The 23217-nt window shown below is 50.0% G+C and overlaps 1 protein-coding gene across 3 annotated transcripts in view; it reads right to left on the reverse strand.

The window, feature by feature from the left end:
- Itga11 (integrin subunit alpha 11) overlaps positions 1 to 23217 on the reverse strand; it is a 128846-nt gene that overhangs the window by 61192 nt on the left and 44437 nt on the right. For all 3 annotated transcript variants that reach the window (XM_008836535.3, XM_029565025.1, XM_029565026.1), the window contains 5 exons: positions 13675 to 13775; positions 10982 to 11073; positions 8669 to 8783; positions 4077 to 4204; positions 182 to 330 (listed from right to left, as the gene is read on the reverse strand). In XM_008836535.3, coding sequence (XP_008834757.1) covers positions 182 to 330; positions 4077 to 4204; positions 8669 to 8783; positions 10982 to 11073; positions 13675 to 13775 — 585 coding nt within the window. The remainder of the gene's footprint in view (positions 1 to 181; positions 331 to 4076; positions 4205 to 8668; positions 8784 to 10981; positions 11074 to 13674; positions 13776 to 23217) is intronic.

The raw sequence follows: 23217 nt of genomic DNA on the forward strand, positions 1-23217 counted from the left end.
TCAGATTATAACCACATAAGAGGACCCAAGAGAGAACTAAGTACCTGAGCCTCACCCACTGCCAGGACTCTGAGAAATTAACAAGTCATTGTTTGAAGGTACTAAATGGTGGTATTGCTGTGCAAAGCAATGGATAGCTAGAACAGTATCTGAGATCTGTTTTTTTTTTTTTTTTTTTTACCGGGCAAATTCAATGCCAAATGCTGTCCGGGTCTCTGTTCCCCCTCTTTGCTCAATGTGGCTGGCAGCTTCCACCACATCCTTGACAGACCTGTAGTCATTGAGGTGAAACTCGTGGACTGCATCTTCTCCATACTGAACGACTCCGACCTGTAAATCAGAGCAGAAGACAGCAGAATGCTGAGATTGCACCTCCACCCATGAGGGTCTCCTCTGTGACAGTCACCCTTCCCAGAGGTCACCAAGGAAAGCAGGCTCTGCAGAGTTCAGGAAGTGAGCAGGTGGGACAAGTTGGGGGCACAGAGAAAGGGAGTTGGTGATGGGAGGGAAGGCCTGTCAGGTGAAAGGTCTTCCTTAAGAAGACAAACCCTGAGCAGAGAATAGAAGTCTAAAATACCAGGAGCAGGGGCTGGGGAGATGGCTCAGTTGGTAAAGCACTTGCCATGCAGGCATAAGGACCTGACCCCAGATCTCCAGCATCTATGTAAAAGCTGAGTGTGATGGTGTGCATCTGTAATCTCAGTGCTGGAGACAGAGGGCAGAGGAAGGTGGATCCCTGGAGCTCTTGGCCAGCCAGCCTAGCCACGTCAGTGAGCTCCAGGCTCAGTGAGACTGTCTCAGAAAATGCAGAAAGACAACTGATATAAACTTCTGGTCTCCATAAATCTACACATGTGCACACATCCGTGCACACACCCACATGAACACATAACACATACATACACTACAAACATAACTTCCCACACCAAAGAAAAAAAAATTACCAGAGTATGGGAAGGCCATAGGGTTGATGACACACTCTGGAACTAAGGGCTCCTAAAACTTGGAAGAGAAGAGGTCTAGCATCCTCAGAGTTGATAATATACTGATGACACTGACAGCTTTGAAATAACAACAAACCTTAAAGACCTGTAGCAGGGACTCAGTGGGGTGGTAACACAGCGCTGTTGGTTGGGCCTGCCAAGGTGACTTGGTGAGCTGACTCTCATTCCAGTGCTCCAACAGACTGTCTTCCGGTGGGAGGGAGCTGGTCACTCCAGGAGTCCACTCCTTTTTTAACAACCCTACTTGTTAGAGATCATTTCTTGAAAAATTTGTGGGGTGTGTGTGTGTGTGTGTGTGTGTGTGTGTGGAGTATGTGTGTGATATGCATGTGTGTGGTATATGTGTGTATGGTATGTGTGGTGTATGTGTGTGTGAGCAGATGCACACACCCATGCATAGGAGAGGCCAGAGAAGAACGTGCCCTGTTCTATCATGATGTGCCTTATTCCCTTGAGATAGCACCTCTCACTGGACCACTGGACCTGGAGCTAGGCTGGCAGCAAGCCCCAGCCATCCTCCTGTCTTTCTCTGCCTCTCATAGCACTGGTGTTGTAGGTGTGTGTTGGGGACCCCTGCTGTGTTAAGTCGAAGTCTCTCCATGTCTGGATAGCCCAAGGGGCTTGGCGTTCTTATGCAGAGACTCCTTTTCTCAGCAGGGCACCCCCCTACTCTCTTCCTGACTCATCTTTGAAGTAGCCTTCACAGATACATGGCCTCTGGCATAGGAACTGCCAGGTTTTCCTGTGTGATAATCAGGCAATGTCTGACAGCCTGGCAGAAGCCCACCACCACATGTAAATGGGGCATCCTACAAAGCACCTATCAACTAAGGCTTTTGCCACTGCCTTCACACTATAAATATCCTGGTTTTCCCCTTAATAAATTGGAGCTGCATCAGGAGCTGATCTGCACCAGTCTCTTATTCAGTCTCTCCGGAGGGGGCTGTCCCTTCGTAAACAAGGACTTGTGGAGATTTTGCTTTCGCCTTCCTGCACCTCCCCTCATGACCTGACGTGGCTGACGGATCTCGAACATAGAGGGAGTGCCGGTAGCTTGGAACGGAACCCGCCTGGAAACGCAGTGACCAGTAGAGTCACCAGCATCCAGTAGTCGTGGAGAGCCTCAGCAACGCAGTGCGTGACACGCGCGCACCCCAGCAACACGGAGAGCCAGGGACCCAAGCAGCAACGCGGTGCGCGGGACCCGCCCATATCTGGCGCCCAACGTGGGGCCTCTGAACTCCATGCCAGCCAGCAGCTGGCACCCCCTGAAACGCAGAATTCGTGAGTATCTCTCCCACCAGGAGAGCAACAGAAATCTCTCTTTTTCCTTCATCTCCCATCAGGAGACTAAAAAAGGCAGCTGTGCCTACCCAAGCCACCCCACTCGTGGGGCCTGGCAAATCTCTTTCTTTCGTCTCCCATCAGGAGAATAAAAAGGCAGCTGTGCCCCCAAGCCACCCCACTCGTGGGGCCTGGCAAATCTCTTCTATTTTCCTCCTTTTATTTCCGGTCTGAGTCTTCGCGTGAGAACATTAAAGAAAGAGAGGCAACTAAAGCTTTCTGGTCAGGGCTACTCCCTGACGTCAGCTGAAGGCCTCTCTGCCCCCTAAAGAGCTCCAACTGCCTGCACAGGTGGAGACAAAAGACGCAGCGGCCACTTAAGAGTCCTTAGGACGGCCGCCAGTTTCTTAAATCTGCGGGAAGGCTTGTGTTGGGAGCTAAGCGAAATCCCCTGAGATTTTGATCTCAGGCACGTTTCATTAGAAACCAGCACTTCACCCCACTTTTTCTATCTCAACACCGCTAGAAAAATCCCAAAAGTTCTAAGGGATCTTCACGTAAGCCTTAGAGTCAGGTTCTAAGGTAAACTTCCCTAATCGGTTTTGTTACCCTGCCCCCAGGGCACTCAGACCACAGCTAAAACCAGTTAGATGAGAATTTAAATTAACTAGCCCCTGCGGAGCACCTGAAAGTTCAAGGGACAAGCGCCAGACAGCAGCTGGCGCTCCGCGAAACCCACTCGCCCATAGGTGTGCACAGCCACACTTGGTTTTTTTGTGGGTGTCAGGGATTTGAACTCAGGTCCTTATGCTTATAGCAAGTGCTCAGTGAGTCATCTCCCCCAGCTTTAATTTCTTCCTTTTAAAAATTATTTTGTTTTATAGGTGTCTGCGTGTGTTTGTGTGTGCCAGTGTGTGGGCAGGGAAGCTGGGGGACAATGTTGGATGTCATCCTCAGAAACGCTGCCCACCTGTCTACTCCTTTGAGACAGGGTCTCTCACTGGCCTGGTATGGTATGTGTGTGTGGTGTTTGTGGTGTGTGTGTATGTGAGCAGATGCACACACCTGTGCATGTGAGGAGGTCAGAGAAGAATGTGCCCTGATGTATCACGCTCTGTCTTATCCCTTTGAGATAGGGCCTCTCACTGGACCACTGGACCAGTTAAGGCTAGATTAGCTGACCGATGAGCTCCTGGGATCTTCCTGTCTACCTCCACAGCACAGGGATTACAAGTGTGTGCTACCATGCCCAGCATTTTTGTGTGGATTCTTTCTTGAAATTGAACTCAATCCCTCATGTGTGCAAGGCAAGCACTTTACCAACTGAATTGTTCCCCTAGCCCATAAATAACTTTTAGCATGACTGACACCTGTCACTTTGGCACTTCTGTGTCTTGATCCTCATTCAGCCAAAATACTAGGGAACAAATCTAACCCTGTATTCAGGCAGTGTGTTATAAACGAGGGCAGCTGTGGCCTACTCCTAGTCCCCTTCTCCGCAGGGTCTTGGTGCTCGACTCTGCCCGGCCTCTTTCCACATTCTTCTTGTTTGGGTTAGTCCTTTCCTGCGTTCACCCATTCTATTGCTGGTCAATCTTCATAAATGCAGTCCACCCCTGAAGACACTCTTGGCATGCCTACCAGAGAGGGGCATCTTCAGCAGCAGGTCCTGGTGCTGGCTGCTAGCTCCTACCCTTTTATTCAAAGATGCTTCCCAATGCTGTAGGGCTACACAGATCATGGGCTTAGGGGTCCTGCTGAGCAGAGCAGAGTCCTGGAGTCACTCACCTGGATCTGGCCTGGCCCGATGTAAAACTTCTTCAGGATGTTGATGAGGAAGTGCTGGACCTCCACCCAGGGGTAGATGCTGTTGGAACCATCCAGAACAATGATGATGTCCATGTAGGTCTGGCACCCTGGAAGGGGGGATACAGTCAGGGCCACCAAGGAGACATTGTCTACAAGTTTCTGATATTCCTACTTAGTTGAGAAAGAAAAACCTTTGTATTATTTGTATATGTGGGTGCACATGTATGTACATGCATGTAGAAGCCAGAGGTCAGCCTCATGTGTCATTCCTCAGAAGCCATCCATCTTAATTTTATGATCTGGGTCCCCCCACCACTTCCTATTTTTTCCCTTGGCTGGCTGGTCAGCAAGCCCCAGAGATCTACCTGTCTCTGCCTTTCAGTGCTGGGATAGCAAGCTTGTACCACCATATGGGGCCTATTATCGGGGTGCTGGGGATTGAACTCAGGCCCTCATGCTTGGGTGGCAAGCACTTTACCTACTGAGCCATCTGCCCAGCCCCAAGCCGCTGATATTCTAAGTGATCTTTCAAAGAATGATGAAAAATGACTACTAATGTCTGCCTCCCGCGCTGAGAGTCGCCCTCAGGCTAGGCATTTACTTGAGCAACAGGAGCCAGGCATCCAGCAGGTCTTAGGTCTGTCCCATCACAAGGTGGGCTGCTTGAACAAAGCTGAAACTGAGCCTAACTTCCCTGCTCCTCATCAGAACTATTGCTGACTGGCCAGTGCTTCTGGGGCAGCTGGACTTGCCCAAATCAGGACCTTGTTACCATTTGCTTTACTGTCATGGGCAGATGACACCTGCCACTTGCAACCCAAATAAATGGATTTCATTCTTTAGGGAAGGGTCATGGAGGAAGGGATGGGAATGTGGACCCAGCATCATCTTGTGGGTCCTGGCCTTGCTACCTGTTGGCTGTGTGATCTAAGGGCAGTCATTCAACTTCTCTGCCTCAGTTTTCTGCTATGGAATAGCATGTGATGCACTTACATATGTTCAGGCAAAACAGTGTTCTTAAAATAAAAAAAAGTTTAAAAGTGACGGGGCTGGAGAAATGGCTCGGTGGTTAAGAACACTGGTGGTTCTTGCAGAAGACCTGGGTTTGAGTCCCAGCACCCACATGGCAGCTAACAACTGTCTAACTCCAGTTCCAGAGGATCCGACAGCTTCTTCTGTCCTCCGCAGGCATTGCATACATTCATACACATAAAATAAAAATAAATAAAATATTGAAAAAAATTTAAAAGTGATAAGCACAAGGCATGGACTCAGTAAAACTTAACTGACTCCATTTTTACTCCTTTTTTTTTGAGACAAGGTCTTCTGTAGGCCAGGCTAGCCTGGAATTTGTTCATCAGCTGAGGATGACCTTAAACCCGATCTTCCTACTCTCACTTCCTTAGTGCTAGGATTATAGGCATGTACCACCATGCCCAGCCTGTTTTCACTCTATGTGTGCATGTGTGTAGAAGTCAGAGGTCAACCTTGAGTGTTGTTTCCCCTTAGCAGCCATCTAATTTGTTGATTAAAAAAATTATTTATTATTTTAATTTTATGTGTCTGAGTGTATTGCTTGCATGTAAGTGGCTGTGCCAGTGTCATGCAATGCCCATGGTCAGAAGAGGATGTTGGATTCCCCTGGGACTGGAATTACGAATGGTTGTTAGTCGCCACTTGAGTGCTGGGAATTGAACTCTGGTCCTCTGCAAGAGCAGCCAGTGCTCTTAACCGATGAATCATCTCTCCAGCCCCCTACCACACTTTGTTTTTTAAGACAGGATCTCTCACTGGGACATTGAGCTCACTGAGTAGGCTTGACTGATTGGCCAGCAAACCCCAGGGATCCTCCTGGCTCCACCTCCCTAGCACTAGGATTAAAAGCAAGTGCCACCACACTTGGTTTTTTATGTGGGTCCTGGGGATTTGAATTCAGGTCCTCATGCTTTAGCAACAAGCACCTTTCTTTATTCTTGTAATATGAATACCAAATTAAAAGAGCAATAGAGCCAGGTTTGGTGGTGTGTGCCTGTAACTCCTGCCCTTGGGAGACAGAGGCAGGCGGATCTCTGTGAGATGGAGGCCAGCCTGGTCTACATAGTGAGTTCCAGGAACTAGAGAGACCCTGTCAAAAAAAATTAATTAATTTAAAAAAGGAGTAATAAAAACCAACAAAGAAAATGACTGAAACATGAGTACTTGACACACATAAAAAGCTTCTTTTGAAAATCTTAGCAGCCTCTGCGGATGGCTGAGGTGGCCGTGAAGCACAGCACACAGTCTGCTTGTGGGCACCTGCTTATTTTCACTGGAAAATTTTCTTACTGTCATAAAATCTACCTTACAATCACATCACAAGCCCCTTGGGTTCCCATTATTCCTGCCACCCTTGCATTTGAAGGGTGCATTGTGTTGGACCCAATGTTCCCTTGACAGAGGAAGGTAGAGCAGCTTTGAGTCCACCTGTCTGCCCAGGCTTTGTGTTTGATGGAGAGGTTTGCAGGTGACTTGGATGACCAGTTCCTCTGTGCCACCTGCAGGCTGTGTACTGTACAAGGTGACTTGACTCTTAGAGTCTGAGGGTTTAATCTTTCCCAGTCTCACTTTATTTCAACACATTCAAATGGAGGGCACTATGCCCTGGAGCCCTGCATTGCTCTGGGCTGAAGAAGAAACCCCGACAAGCGTGTCTATTCCGAATTCAGTCTATGAGTAGGGACAGGGATTCTTTTGTTCTAAAACCAGTTTTATTATTAGAATGCTTTTATTTTTATTTCTCTTATAACTTCATTGCTTCTAAAAAGAGGCATTAGGAAGAATCTGCCTTTGGGTCTGTGGGTTTTTTGTGTATGTGTACATATGTGTTCATGTGTGCACACATGCATGTATATGCATAGGGGTGTGTCTACATTAGGTGTCTTCCTCAAATTTTTTTTTTGGTGGGGGAGCTAGAGAGATGGCTCATCAGTTAAGAGTACTGGCTCTTGCAGAGAACCTGGGTTTGGTTCCTAGCACCCACACAGTGGCTAACAACTATCTGTAACTCCAGTTCCAGGGGATCTGATGCCCTCTTCTGCACTCCACAGGCATTTCATGACACGAGTGCACATAAAATAAAAGTAATAACTTTGGGGGGATCTATTTATTTTTATTTTATACGTATGAGTGCTTTGCCTACACGTATGTAAGTGCATCTGTGTTGTGTAATGCCCATGGAGTCCAGAAGAGGGCATCAGATCCCCTCGAACTGGAATTATGTGGGGGGGTACCACAATGTTGGTGCTGGGAACTGAACCCAGGTCCTCTGCAAGAGTAGCCAGTGCTCTTAACCACTGAACCATCTCCCCAGCATCCACCTTATTTTTTGAGATAGGGTCTCTCACTGAACTGGGACCTCACTGATTCAACTACTCTGACTAACCAGTGAGCCCCAGGGATCCTCCTGTCTCTACATCTTTGTTACTTGCTGGAATTACAGGTACATGCTACCAAGTTGGCTGTTTATGTGGGTGCTGGGGAAGGAGCACAGGTCTTCAGATTTATGTGGCAAGCACCCTGTTGACTGAACTATCTCTCCAGCCTCAGGTATGTAGTCCTTAAACATGGCTGAACATTCTCTTGGGTAAATGCCCCTCAACCTCTCCCAAGTCCCCTGAGTTAGAAGTTATATATGGTGTGTGTGTTTGTGTATGTGTGTGTGTGTGTGTGTGTGTGTGTGTGTGTGTGTGTGTCCTGGAACCTCAGGACAACACTCTAGCACTCTGTGGGCCAGATCAGCAGGCCTCTGCTGCAGGGAGACTGACTGATGTAATCTCTGCCTGGTGTGGACAGCAACTTTAGAGTTGTGATGTTTGTGATGTTCCCCCTGAGAAACTTCACATGCCCTACCCCCCTGTGCGCTGGAATGTCCTCCCTTTTGGAGGACAGCTGTCTAACTCTGTTAGATGATACTGCCCCTCCCTCCACTTCCCCAAATGTCACCTCCCCTTCTGACCTGGCTGTCCCACCTGTTGCTGGCGGGGAGACTGCTGAGCCAGAGGTGCTAATCCCCTCGCCCTCTATAAACTGGCAGCAGCTCCTTACTGAGGGTGTTTAGCCCAGGGGAACTGGTGAGGCTCAGAGCCAAGAAGTCTGGTCTTTTAACTATCCAAGTTTGCTTAGCAGCTGGGGAGAGAGGGGGAGGTTTTGTGTCTATGAGGCTCTGGGCAGGCTGCCTCAGGAGCGTTGACTGGGTGTAACCATCTCCCAGGTTATTTCTGCCCTCCTCGCTTCTCCATTTATAGACTACTCTACTACAAGATGCCAGGTAACATCATTCACACTGCAGTCTAAAAGAGAGTGATGCCCAGGCTGCTGTACATGTGCAGGTGGACAGTCAGTGATGAAGACCCTACAGAGGCCTAGATAGAAGTGGCTCCTCGCAGGTCATCCAGAGGGCTGAGGCAGGGAAGTTGTAGAATCCAAATGCTGCTCTGTAGCCATAAGAGAGCAGTAGTCAGACCCTGGGCCTCCTGCCTGAACTGCCCCCCCCCCCTCCGCCAGCCTGAGCCTTCGGTGTTGAAGCCACTCACTTTGAAGTGCTGGGGCCACAGTCTTGGAGAATCTGAAGTTGGAGTTGACTCTCGAGCACATCCCGGTGGTGTAGTACGAGCTCCCACACTCATGAGACCAGAGAGGGCTGCAGGCCTGGGAAGCAGCATGACATAAATCCCAGTCACAGGGTGTTCAGAGAGGGCCCAGCCCCAATCTCCAGGACCCTAGACAGACATCTCTATCTGAGTGCTGGCAGCTCAGGGTGTGTGAGACCTTCTCCAAGTCTCACTGAACTCTCTCTTGCTGTGGTGTGCACCAGTCCTCTCGGCTTCAGGGGAAATGGGGAACAAAAATCCCGGCACCTATTCTGTAATCTAGGGTAGTGACTCTTCCCCTTACTTCCCCACACCCCACAGGGTTTGGGGAAGCCCTTCATCAATAGGAACAGGTGTTTCAGAGGTCAGTAGACTAATTCCTGTCTGTAGAGGCCCTTATTGGGTGAAGTTCCAAGACAGAGGCTTAATGGCACCATGTGACTCTTATTATGGAAAAAAAAAAGGAATGCCTGTTCTGTGAAATTTGGTACCAAAACTACTGACCTCAGGCCCTCACAGAAGGGTCAACGATGTATTTCTCTAGGAAGTAGGGCTGTTGAGAAGGAAAGCCCGCCCAGTTGCTGGCTTCTATCTTTCTCCTGTTGCTAGGAAGCCTGGGCTATACTTTGGCTATCATTCCCTTTGGCTTAGGAGATAGTTGTTCTACACACTCTCAAACTCTTTCTTTAATCAGTTTTCTTTTTTAAAAAACTAGGTGCTGGGGTTATGCTTTGTGTCTTTTGTTGAAGTGTGTAGGAAATACAGAATGGAAGGGTAGATAGAAAGGTGATGGGTGAATGGTAGGATGAATGATGACAGAGGGATGATGAATGGGTGGGTGGACAGATGATGGACAGATGTAGAAGGGATGATTAGAAGGATGGGTGATTGAACAGAAGGATGAATAAATGAATCAGTGCACAGGCACGTGGACACGTGAGTGGAGGGATAAATGATGGGCAGATATAGGAAAGGAAGGGATGGATGGAAGGATAGGAGGTAGGTGGATTGATGTATAGACAGACAGGTAGATGAGTGGATGAGGAATGTATGTATGAAGGGGTGGATGTAGGATGGATGGATGTAGGAAGGGATGATGGATGGGTGTAGGAAGGGATGGAAGGATAGGTGATTGAAAGGGAGGATGAGTAGGTGGATTGATGTACAGACAGATGGGCAGATGAGTGGAGGGGTGGATGACGAGTGAGGAGATGGACTGATAAGTGAATCAGTGAGTGGTTGAGTGAGTGAAGAGCTAAACCAGGGATCTACCCACAGAAGTTCCCTGGAATCCTCATACCACCTTGTAACGAATACGAGATGAGGTTAGCAGAAGAGTGACTGCCAACCCCAGAACCCCAAGTGTTGCCACACTCGGGGTGGCTCACTTTAAGGTGGTAGCAAGAAGGTGTTGCCATTGACCTCTGACTGTGCAGAGCACTCATGAGCACACATGGGCAGAGACAGACACCTCCAACATTGCCTGCTGCTGTCTGTGTCTCTGGTGCCATGTATACTCCTTATCTACCTATAGTCTCTTGATCACATGTTTAAGTCTCAGGGGCCTAGTTCTGCTTGCTGCTGTGTACGTGCTGTTCTGCAATGGGTGTGGTGCCCACTGGATGCTCAGACAATTACTTAACTGAACTAATGTCTCCCACCGCAGCCCAGGCACACTCCCCTTTCTTCCTTGCTCAGACCTGACTCTGGTTTGAAAACAAACAAAACTTCCTGCAAGATTCCTCCCATAATGGTTGACAGTGCTTCTGGCCTGCCCCCCAAGCTCCCTTCCTTCGCCTGTATAGATCTGTGTTCACTCAGTTTGGTTTCTCTACAAAGCCAACTTAAGCTGTGAGGTGTGCCTTGCTCCTCTTATAACCTTGGGGGACATTTGGCCTTTTCTCCAGACAGCTGGTATTCCAAAGGATGGTCCAGGCCCCCACCAGACTGTGGCTGTCATCACTCTTTCTGGTCCTTTCTGTGCCACACACCTCCTGGCTGTGGAAACAAAGGCCTCAATCCTTTCACTTCCCGGACTCACCAAAACAAAGGGCTGGCCACCAGAAAGACATGCCTGAATGCAGGGCCTGCCCCTGTTGGCTTGTAGGACTGCCTAGAGGGCAGAGGGGACCTGCAAGTGAGGGATGTGTGGGAGCATGTGTGAGTGGATGTTTGGCTGTGCCTCTCCCCACCCTGTGTAGTGGGTTTGTACGGGCAGGAAAGGCTGGGGGCAGCAGGGAGGTTGGTGGCTCTTACCAGGAAACTGTTGTCCTTGGGGTTGGTGGCAAGGCTCAGGCCGAGGCGCATGTTGTCCTTCCTCTCAGACACATTGGACAGAGTGACCCTGCCTGGGATAGAGGAGAGATGTCCAGCCTGCAGCCCCTTCTGCCTGCCTTCTGCCCACAGCCTGCTGCAGTGGGTCATCCGAGATGCCCAGGCCCATCACTCGCCTGGAGGGCAATGTGGATCTTTCCAAATGTAGTCTTATCCCTTCCTACAGCTTCTCAGCAGCTGAACACAATGAAGCTCAGAGAGGCCTAGCAACTGCAAAAGGTCACACAGCAAGCCCAAGCAAAGCCTTCTACTTTATAACCTAGAACTTAGCCTTGTTTAAACAGCTGACAGTACCCCAAACAGACCATGGCACCCAGAGGCAACTCTCTCTGTGTAGGGCCTTGCCACTAATGCTCACCATCTCCTGTTCAGCTATTCCATAGCCCCTTCTCTGCCCACCTGCCATGTGATGATGTTCCCTCACAGGGAGGAAAAGGCACTTGGCCAGCACCTTGCCCAAGAGCATCCCTCTGCTGTAGGGAGACCTCCATGTTCCCTGTTTGGGGCTTTGAGAATTCTTAACCCCAAATAGTTTGCATTCTGCTATGTCAGAGACTGAGGTGTGACAAGGTAACCTGGGTCTGGAGAACTGGTTGGCAAGGATGGGCACAGGCCAGGGGCAAATCAGCAGTGGGGACTGTCCTGGGGTAGAGGTGGGGCAGCTGTCTTTCCTCCTGTTTCTTTCATGTAGATTAGGCTGGCCTAGAATTCACTATGTAGTTGAGGATGACCTTGAACACCTGATCTTTTTGCCTCTACCTCTTAAGTGCTAGAATTAGAGATGTTCATTACCATGCCTGTGTTATGAGATACTGGACGTGGAGCCCAGGGTTTCATGAATGCTGGGCAAGCACTCTACAAACTGAGCCACATTTCCACCCCTCTACTCAATGCTCTTTAAGAGTCAAAGATTGGAGTTGATCTGGAATGACTTCTAAGGGTCTTAGAGTCCACCTTCCTCACTTTACACATGAGTAAACCAAGGCTCAAAGACAGGACCTGTGCCTTCCAAAGACACACAGTGGAGATTATGGCTGAGAGGGGAAGCCCAGCTGGACTTGTGTTAGAAGCCTGTGCTTCAGACTGGGCACTGTGAGCCCCTAACAGGCTTCTTTCCACCAAACCCTGGGCCCCAGCAGCTCTGGGGTTTGAACTCCCCACCCACGGTGCTGGCACAACTGCGGTTTGTAGGAGTCTCCAGTGCCACTGACAGACAGCTGGTCTCCCTGGGAATCTGAGTTCTTTGAGCTTTTTCTTGAATGTTGGCCCTTTCCTTCATCTGCTTATCTCTGGAACTACAGTCATCTCCTCCTGTGGGCCTGATGCCCTGCCTGTCCCCTCCTTCTTGGAGCCTCGGGAGATTCTTTAAGACAGGTCACCCGGCTGAAGGAGGCGATCTGGGGAGGCCAGTGTTTCAGGGAAGGCATGAGAATAACAATTTTGCAGTCCATGTGGGATTTTGCTCCCTTCTGGGAGCAGAGCGATCCCAGCCACTGTCTGCCTGTCTTTTAGGTCAAGATGGAAGTGTTTAGTGGACTTTTGTGTGTGCACGCACACAGGCATGGGAGACCGGAGGCTGCTCCCAGCATCTCCTCTGGGCTCTGCCCCAACCAGGCGGGAGGATGCCTGGGAAGGCCACTGCACGGCAGCCACAGGGTGACTTGGAATGTGTGTGGCTTGGAATGTTAGCCCTGCTGTTTACTAGGCAGGTGGTCCTGGGCAGGCAGGCCCTCTGCCTTTCCATTCTGCCACTTTCTCATCTGTCAAATGGTCAAATGTCATTCTCAGGTAGTGAGTGAGCAGAAATATCTAAAGGAGTTTAGGCCAGGCCTGGGTCCATGGTGAATGTTTCCTACAACACACAGATGATAGTTACTGCTACTGTTGTTTCAAATCAGAAAGAAGACTGTGTGTGTTTCCTGCTGGGACAGAGAGCCCTGAGCAATGGGACAGTGGATGAATCAGAAAGTGGTATGGCCTGAGACTCTGGAGGCCTGACTTTCAATTCTGGTCAGTCCCTGCTGAGCTCTGTGACTGAAGGAAAGACGTCTCCTCTTTCATCTGTGTGTGTGTGTGCGTGTGTATGTGCGTATGTGCATGCCTGTGTGTGTGCGTGCGTGCATGCATGTGAAGGTCAGAGGACAACCTTGGGTGTTGTTTCTCAGGCACTCTCTTTTTCTTTTGGAGATATGGTCTCTCACTGGCCTGAAACTCACCAAGCTGGCTAGGCTGGCTGGCTATTGAGCCCCAGAGATCTGCCTGTCTCAGCGTCCCCAGTGCTGGGATTACAAGCAGATGCTACCATGCCCGGCTTCTCTTTTTTAAGGAGGTTCTGGGGTTTGGACTCAGGTCCTCATGCTCACAAAGCAAACACTTTACCAACTGGGCCATTTCCCTAGCCTGGCTTCCTCACAGTATAATGTGGGCACAGTAATGTACCTCACAGAGCAGCTGGGAGGGGGCAGTTAACTGTGAGCACAGACATTTATCAAAGTCTGCTCTGTATGCAGCATGGACTGAAAAGAGTCACACAACCATGAACATGGCTGTGTACCAGACTCTGCTCTGTACCCAAAGTGGCTGGCTCCATTACGAAAAGGCCAGTGGCCACTTACCCAGGTTAAGCTTGGTGCAGTTGCCCTGGGTCACTGGGCACTTGTACACGTCACCCGTCATCTGATGGCCATTGGTTTCCAGCGGGGCACCTACAACCAACCTGTGAAGGGAGAGAATCCAAGTAGCTGGGGAAGTAGTGATGGGTGGAGAGGAAGATGGGACAGAGGTGGGGGCTTCCTGCAGACCCTCAGGCCTAGGGCTGGACCCTGGTGAGGACCACTTGGCTCTTAGCACTGAGTTGGGAGACCCTGTTGTCAGGGTCTATAACAGTGTCCCTGCTATGGGGGGGGTGATGATGGGCAGAGCTTTAGGGGCCTCATTCATCTCACAGGGATGTCCTTCAGCCTGATAAGGGTGGAGTGTGTTGTTCAGGGCCCACTAAGTCTGCTTCAGGGGGGCAAGGCAGCCTGGGGGAGAAAGGGCCAGGGAAGCCACCTGCTTGGGCTCAGGTCTTTCTGGTTATGTGGAGGGTCTTTGCATCTAGAAGTTGGCTTGAGATCCTCTTGAATGAACCCAGTGGCCTTACATCCAATCACAAAGGTTTTACGAAGGACACACAGAGAGACATGGGAAGAGGAGGAGGCCAGGCCATCAAAGATGCTGCAGCCACAAGCAGGGGACACCAAAGGTGCCTAGCACTTAGAAGAACCAAGGAAAGATTCTCCCTCAGAGTCCAACAGGGAGGCAGGCCTGAAGTTACTTTGGTTCTGGCCTCTATGTCTGTAACAGAACCCAGTCCTGCTGTTTGAAGCTATCTTGCTTGTTATTGTCTGTTCAGCAGTCCTGGGAAGAGCACACCTTGCTCATGAGCATACACATTCCCAGGGAAATGAGTCACATGATATGCATAGAGGAAAGGCCTGTGACCCTGCGGACACGTGTGCTAGAATAGCCTCCCCTGTGGCTGGTGAGGTACTCCTCAACATGACATGGTGGCCCTAGGGGCACTCCTAGGCACACCTTCAGCCTCTGTGTCTCATAGCCAACCTCTAGGGGCAGTGTTATCAGGGAACCTAGACACCCAGGAGGCCACAGGAGCCCCCATGGGACCTGAAATAAAGCCTGGACAGCCAGTCGCCCACGTGTCAGTGGTGTGGCACTCTGGCACACCTGGAGCTCTCTGGGTCTTGGGCACCTGTCCAGCTCTCTGCTGAAAGACCTACAGCTAATAGTAACGTAAGCATGGTGCTGCTTAGGGATAGGGCGATGACTCAGTGGGTAAAGTGCTTGCTGGGTACTGAGTTCGAGTCCCAGAACCGACATAGAAAAGGCAGGCTTGGTAGTTTAATCCCAGCACTACAGAAGCAGAAATAGGTGGACATCTGGGACTCAGTGGCTAGCCAGTTTAGTCTATTTGGCAAGTTTCAGGTCAGTGAGAGATCCCACCTCAAAAAAACAAGGTAGATGGTGCCTGAGAAACAACATCTGAGGTTGATCTCTGGTTTCCACACATGTGCACCCACATATATGAGTGTTCACACACGAGAGAGAGAAAGAGAGAGACAGAGACAGAGAGAGAGACAGGGAGAGAGAGAGACAGAGAGAGACAGAGAGAGACAGAGAGAGACAGAGAGAAATGATGCCTACTTTTAGGGACAGGGTGGAAGCTTCCAGACCCTGAGGTCTGCAGAAGAGACAACAGTGGGACAGGTGGGACAGTCAGAGCCCTGAAGACCCTTCTCTTGCAACCACTGGCCATAGCTGATCTGATGGTAGAATGGCTTAGACCACACAGGGGCTCTGGCTATACAGGTCAGCAGCAGCTCCTTGTGGCCAGATGCTACCCTGGCCCTGCCCTAGCCTATCTCGGGGCTGTCAGGAAGGAGGCCAGGCCGAAGTGGGGTTTGACAGAGCTGTTAGAAATGAAATGTCTGTGAAATAAGAGCTGAGGTTTCTCCTCAGGGAGCCAGATAATGACAGATTCTAAATATAGCCCCTTATTAAGCGTTCTTTTTTCTGACTGGCAGGGATTAATTGGACCCATAAAATCTGTTTGTCTAGACAAGTTTTGGCTACTTAATTTCTTCATGAGATTTTGTAGGCAAGGCTGCTCCATTATTCCAGGGAAAGAGAGGAGGGTGGGAGCTTTCTAGATGGAGTGTCTTCAAGGAGCAAGTCCTGGGGAGCCAGTGGGAGGACTAGCCATGACATATTCTGATTAGGACAACCATCTTCTAGAACAGGCATGCCATGTGTCTTCAGCCTGCTCTAAGTGGACTCCTTACCGCTCCCATTTCAAAGTGGAACAATGAAGTCCCAGGGCCTACTTGGAGAAGTCCCAGTAGCAGATGGAATGTTAGCTGAGAATCAAAGAGCTGAGTTTCCAACCTGGTTCTGTTACCAGCTTGCTGCATGATCTGGAGAAATTTAGCCAACTAGACCTCAGTTTTCCTGACTATGAAATGGGGCTAACGATTGTTGAACTGCCCACTGTCTCACAGATGCTAAGAGACACTAAGACACAGAAGGGGCCATGTCTGTGTAAGCGATGCATAAAGATTGATGGCCACCTAGCGGTCATATGTCCTGGCAGTGGCCAAGACGGACAGCTTGACAGCAAATCCCCTAAGTCATAGTGACCAAATTTTAAGACTGAGCTTTATCTTTCTCAAAGAATGAGAGTGGCTCCCAATGTCCCATCTTCATTCTCTTAGACCTCATTTCTCTGGAGGTCCTAAGCAGGACAGGGTTTACTGTCCACATAACAGAGATGCAGAAATAGAGGCCCCAGGAGGGAAGCCAACTGGGCTCCCAGTTTGTGTCAGGGCTGGAGGCCTCATGAGAGAGTTTCTTCTGAGCCTCCTCTCCCTGCTGGAGTCTGGGCATGATGTGTGCCTGGTGGGGTTGAGGTTTGGAGGGAATGATTCAGGCTCATTTTGAGGGGCTAACTGATGAAGCTTTGAGGAAAGGTCCACGTCACTGCCAAGAGCAGCCTAATTGCTCCTAGGGTCTGGCAGCCCCACTGTCCCCTACAGCCTAGCTTTATATAGCCACATGCAGCCTCAGGGCCCAAGGGGCCTCTTAGACTAGATACCCAATATCTTCTGGTGTGGGCATCAGACAGCACAGGAAACCCAAAGGTCGTGGCCAGCATGGGCCTTCCATGGCTGAGTGCTGTGCGTCACCAGCTGCGGGCTCACAGCATTCTTCCTGGGGAGGTGCAGGCAGAGTGCTTTGTCTGGAGGGGAGCTGGTGCCTAGTCCTGCAGCTCTAGGCCAGGAGAATCCCTTTCCCTGGGCTATTGCCCTCTAAGCAGGGCCATGCCAAGGGAGAATGCTGGCTGTGGGGGAGGCCACCTATGGACAGCTGTACCTGGCTCTGCGGAGTTGGGCTCCCAGCAGGATACAGGTTAGGTGGGAGTGGGTGTTTCTGGCCCCTGGGTCTCTGTCCTGACTTTCTATTTCATAGCCTCTTCTGCAAGAATCTGCAGGATGCATCTTGAAATCTGTTTAGCTTAGGCCGCGGATATGGTTCATTTGGTAGAGTGCTTGTCTTGCAAGTGCAAGGACCTGAGTTCAATCCCTAGGATACATGTGTTCTTGTAACTCCAGTGGCTGGGAGGTAGAGACAGGCAGATTCCTGGGCCTTGCTGGCCAGCCAGTCTAGCCTGCTTGGTGAGCTCTAGGCCAGTGAGAGAGCCCTTTCAAAGAAAACAAACTGGATGGTACCTGAGGAACAAAAGCTAAGGCTGTCCTCTGGCCTCTACATGTATGCGCACCTGCATGCACACATGTATACACCACCCTCACTACTTTACTGTGCTATGAGAGAAAGATAGCAATAAAGGGGAAGTAGATTTCTGTCCCCAGCTCATGCTCCACCCGAGCCTGAACTTACTAATGCAATGGTGGGCAAAATCACTAGCATATGTACACTATTTCTTCTGTTTTATTAAAAATTGCATTTATTTCTTTGCATGTATGTGTGTGTGTGTATGTTCATGATCATCACATGCCATGGTGAGTGTTTTAGGGCTGGAAAACAACTTGCAGGAGTCAGTACTCTCCTTCCATCATGTGGGTCCCAGGGATTGAACTCAGGTCATCAGGCTTTGTGGTAAGCACCCTTAACTGAGCCATCTTGCTGGCCCTCTTCTGTTATTTAATTGAATGCCTAGAACTGTCCCCAGCCCAGACTTAGGAGAACAGAAGCTCTTTTGTTCTGTGTACATCCCACTCACAACAGCCACTTGAGAAGGAACCCTGTCCAGACATTTCTGGGTACCTGGTAACTACTGTTGAGACTGAGTGAGCTGAAGGGAAACGTCCCTGAGCTGGCCTGGGAGGAGGCATCCAGGAACAAGAACAAAGATGGCCTGGGTGCCAGGTGTCAGGATAGGCAGGGGCAGAGCTGTATTGGGGCCGTGTGTCCTGTTCCCTAGTCATGGAGGGTCAGAAGCTGGCAGGCAGGGGCTGGGGCGCTAAACCCAGCCTGGTCTTTTATTGCTTGTGTCTGCTGAGGCAGGTGTGAGCAGCTTAGCTCCCCAGCAGATGGTGGAAGCCAGAGGCTGTGAGCACTAATGGCCATGGACTGTCGGGAGCACAGAAGAGAGACTCCAATGAGGGGTCTGCCTCTGGAGGAGGTCCTGAGACCGGGAGCTCGCAGGGACTGCTGGAGAAGAGCTGGCTTTAGGCTCTGTCCCCTCCCTGGCCAGCTTTCTGACTCCTCTCTGCAATGTCTGGGCCTTACAACACCTGGGGAACGCGAACAATCATGGACTACCAAGTCCCTTTTAGTGGGTCACGTGCATGCAATATACAGGCACTTGGTTTTGCTTCCAAGGTCAATCTGTGCCCAAGCTCAGAATATACGCGTTGGAAGCCTTGTGTAGTGGGCAGTTTCAGAGCCAGAACTCCAAGTACAGTGCTGTTTCTACCACTGAAGAACTTAGAAGTTAAGACGGGGCAGGGCTGCCCTCTGTGGAGCCAGCGGGCACATCCCCACGAGGCCCTGGCTCCCCTTCTGTCTGGACTCATCCCCTCATCACCTGGTCCTCTCCCCAATGACCCCAATCTCAAAACTACATATGGCCTTCTGTCCCATTTCTTTCTTGTCTTCACTTTCCTTTTCTGACATCAGAGAAGGACAAGGGGTGGGAAGGGGAGAGCTCACTAATCTAGTGAATGAAAGAGTCCTCTTTCTGCGAGGCCTTTTCTCTGCTTCCCTCCATGGAAAATGTAATCTCCTCCAGCCAGTGTGAGCCCAGTGACTAATGTGTTCAAGATGGGGCCAGGGAAGTGCTGAGCACAGCAAGCAAAGAGCCTGTGGCATGGGGGCCCAGGAGTTCAGGGCTGTGGTGTGTGTGTGTGTGTGTGTGTGTGTGTGTAGGGAGAGCCTGTGGCACGGGGGCTCAGGAGTTCAGAGCTGTGGTGTGTGTGTGTGTGTGTGTGTGTGTGTGTAGGGAGAGCCTGTGGCACGGGGGCTCAGGAGTTCAGAGCTGTGGTGTGTGTGTGTGTGTGTGTGTGTGTGTGTAGGGAGAGCCTGTGGCACGGGGGCTCAGGAGTTCAGAGCTGTGGTGTGTGTGTGTGTGTGTGTGTGTGTGTGTGTATAGGGAGAGCCTGTGGCACGGGGGCTCAGGAGTTCAGGGCTGTGGTGTGTGTGTGTGTGTGTGTGTGTGTGTGTATAGGGAGAGCCTGTGGCATGGGGGCCCAGGAGTTCAGGGCTATGGGGTGTGTGTGTGTGTAGGGAGAGCCTGTGGCACGGGGGCTCAGGGCTTTGGGAGGAGAGAACTAATCCCTGAAAGTTGTCCTCTGACCTCTACATGTATACCATGGCATGTGCACACCTACACATGTGCATATACACACACACCAAATAAAAGTTTCTATTAAGAAATCCTAGGGTGCTCTGAGGGCTTTACGCACCATGTTTCCTGTAGCTGGTGGTTCATTCCCTCACTCATTCACAAGCTTAACTGATTCTTCACTGGTGCGCCAATCTCTGGCCCCTTCAGGAGCCTCCAGTTTGAAAGAAGGCATAGGTAGGACAGGAGGCAGTGACCACACAACTGTGATTGTCCAAATGGTTCTCAGATCCACAACAGCATGAGTACCCTTGGGGACCTTGTGGGACATGAAGTGTTTTGGTTACCAAGCCCAGACTACCACAGAATCCAATACCGGAGGTGGGGCTAGAACTGCTCTCTAAATTCCATTTTAGCTGATTCAAAAAAGTATTAACTCATGGACTGGCAAGATGGCTTAATGAATAGTGGCACTTGCTGCTAAGTCAAATGATCTGAGTTTGATCGTCAGAACCCACATAGTGGGAGAGGAGAACTGACTCTCTGACCTTTACCTGCATTCTGTGGTATATGCACTCCCCTAAATAAATATATAAATGTAAGAAGAAGATTAAGAATACAAAATAAAACAAAAACATTTATTAAAAAGTACTAATTTTTTGGGGGGGGGCTGGAGAGTTGGCTCAACACTTAAGAACAGTAGTTGTTCTTGCAGAAGACCTGGGTTCGAATCCCAGCACCCACATGGCAGCTAACAACTGTCTGTAATGCCAGTCCCAGGGGATCCGACAACCTCTTTTGACCTTGGTGGGCATTGCACAACACGGGTGCACTTACATACATGCAGGCAGTACACACATACACATAAAATTTAAAAAGTACTAATTTATTTAGAAAAGTATGATTCAATTCTGTTTAGATTACAAAGGAATTCACATTTGCCGAACAGAGGTCACATCTTAGGTCTGTGGGAGGTGAAATTAGCAAGGCCCCGCCTTTCCTTCTGAACCCAGCTTGTTCTAGAAGGCTGCACCTGCAGACCATTGTCTATGCAGATATAAAGAGGATGTGAAAGTTGGAATCCTTCTACATATGGGGCCCTTTTTCCATTTTGCTACTTTATATATGGACATTTTTCCTCTCCAGTTTATGTCAATGACATCCTTAGGTTCTACAACTAGGGTCCCAGGCCTGAGCCTCACTCCAGCTCATTTTGAGTTGTGGAGTGAGGAGTTCTAGGGTGAGAGAGACAGGACCCAGACAGCCCATGGTCCCCTGTCAATATTCCTTGATAGCCTGGACCTCCTAAGTCTTTTTTATGTGTGTGCCTGTTTTGTGTGTGACTTCTTGGGTGTCATTCCTCAGGAGTTGTCTACCTTGCTTTTTGAGACAGAATCTCTCATCGAGACCTGGGCTGATTAGGCTAGGCTGGCTGGCCATTGAGCCCCTGGAATCCTCCTGTCTCTGCCTCCCCAGTGTTAGGATTGTAAGTATGTATCACCATGCTCCAATTCTGGGTATTGACCTTAGTTCCTCAAGCCCGCATGGCAAACACTTTACCAGCGAATACATCTCCCTTCCCAGCCTACCCACCACTTTTTGGATTGTTCTGATGTCGCACTGCTGAAGTTGGCAATTGAGGAGAGACAGTTTGCTGAGGTGTGGACAGAGGGTATGTGCACTGACTGGAGGCCCCTTGGTGGTGAAGAGGAAGTATGGGGAAGAAACAATGGCAACTGTGGCCAGAACCTCCCTTTGCAGCTTTGCTACAGGTCCTCATAGTGGCTGTCCACCTACATTTTCAATCATTTTCCTTTGATGGTACATCTGCTGATAGATGCTGAAGGACATCCTCCTATTGTACAAACCGTTTGTCAATACTAACTGATACAGGATCTTTGTTGTCCAAGTGGCTATGGCCTGGCACGATACCAGTAGGTGCAAAGTCAAGCATGTGGTTCAGAGGGCTGGCTATGCAGGCGGTGGTCCCTTGCATCTTGGTGCCTGGCCTTTGCATCTATTGCATCTATACCATCACTGCCTCCTATCTTCCAGGTCTGACTCCCTGTCTCCTTAGCAACCTATGTGTTTACCTCAGTTACATCTGCCACCTACCCCCAAATTTGGCAGAAGGCTTTAGAATAGAAAAGGGAAAGAGTGAGGGAAGGCAACGGCAAGGGAGGTTCTCACACAGCTGAAGGGAAAACGAGAACCTGACCTGCTGGCTGTGAAGAATCAAAGCAGCAAGCTTGCATCACCCTGGAGGGACGTCCACCTCTCAGCACCTCTCCCCTCTCACATCCATGCCAGGCACCGCCCATTTCTCAGCATGCCCACATTCTCTTCCTGTTTGTGCAGTCCCTCACCCCAAGCCCTCAGTCTAATGCCCCATCCTCTGTAAGCCTTCCTCTACTCCTCACCCAAAGCCCTCTCAGTTCCCATGATGCTTCGCTCATGCCTCTATGCCGGCTTCCAGGAAGCAGAAGGGCCTTGACCCACTTTTAAACCAGAGATGGTGGAGGCATTTTGAATAGTCTAGAGTTGAATGTGTAAGAGGGGGACAGATGGAGAAGGTTGCTTATTCCACCATGCCAAGCTGATTCCTCACTTTGCTTTTTGGGGCAGAGCTGCCTAATGAGCTTGACTGAGCTTTCCTGGGTCCCCTCCGCAGATGAATCCTGATCCTTAGTGTACCCCAAGTTCTGCTCTTCCAGGAAGATGTCTATGATGTGTTCTCCCCCAAGAGATCCTGAGCCCTCCAAGTAAAAATCCTCCTCTTTTCAAAAGGCCTGATAAGCCCTGGCTTGTTTGTCTAAGTTACATTAGAGGTTTTTTTTTCCTTTCCATTTTGTAACAACCCTCTCCTCTGGAAAGGAAACATAAGCACAGTGGTCGTTTGCACAGATGTTTCTCAGTGGGATGTGTGGCTCTAATTTCCTGGTGTGTGCAGGTCTGACATCTCCCTAGTTATTGCAAGGTTGCTAGGAAGGGGTCCTATAAAATCCCTGCTGACCTTCTGGGCAGGCACTCACTGTTAGAATAGGAACATAGTGCACCCATCTCCTTCCCTTGTGCTACCAGTCAGGGAGAAGGCCAGTGTGCTGGATAGCTTTAGTGTCAATTTGACACACCTGGGTTAAGGGAGACTCAATTGGGGAACTGCCTCTATTGGACTGGCCTGTGGCCATGTCTGAGGGGCATTGTCTTGATGAGTGTGGGAGGGCCCAGCCCACTGTGGGTGATGCCACCCCTGGGCAGATGGGCCTGTGTTGTGTAAGAAAGCAGGCTGAGCAGGGGCCGGGGGAGCAAGCCAGTAAGCAGCGTTCCTCCATGGCCTGTGCTCCAGTTCCTGCTTCCAGGTTCCTGCCCCGAGTTCCTACCTTGGGCTGCTGATGAACTGCGACCTGGGAGATGTAAGCTCAATAAACCCTTTCCTCCCCAAGTTGGTATCGGTCGGAGTATTTTGTCAAAGCAATGAAGAACAAACTGGGACAGAAATTGGTACCAGGAGTGGGGTATTGCTGTGACAGACCTGACCTTGGTGTTTTTGGGAGGACTGTGGAAGTGTTTGGAACTTTGGGCTGGAAAAGCCATTGCATGCTCAGAGTTTGTTGCTGTGGAGCTTGGAACAGTTATGCTGAAAGAGTTGTAGACAATGGAGACCTGGCTTGTGAAGCTTCAAATGGAAGAGGAGACCATCAGGGCTGTTCATGTGAGATTTTAGATTGAGAATCTGTGGGTTCTGGTCAGCTGGGGCTGAAGAATCAGCTGTGATTAAGAAGAGACCAGAACCTGAAGC

The sequence above is a fragment of the Nannospalax galili genome, unplaced genomic scaffold (genome assembly GCF_000622305.1).
Source record: "Nannospalax galili isolate Female #2095 unplaced genomic scaffold, S.galili_v1.0 scaffold54, whole genome shotgun sequence".
Classification (NCBI taxonomy): Eukaryota; Metazoa; Chordata; class Mammalia; order Rodentia; family Spalacidae; genus Nannospalax; species Nannospalax galili.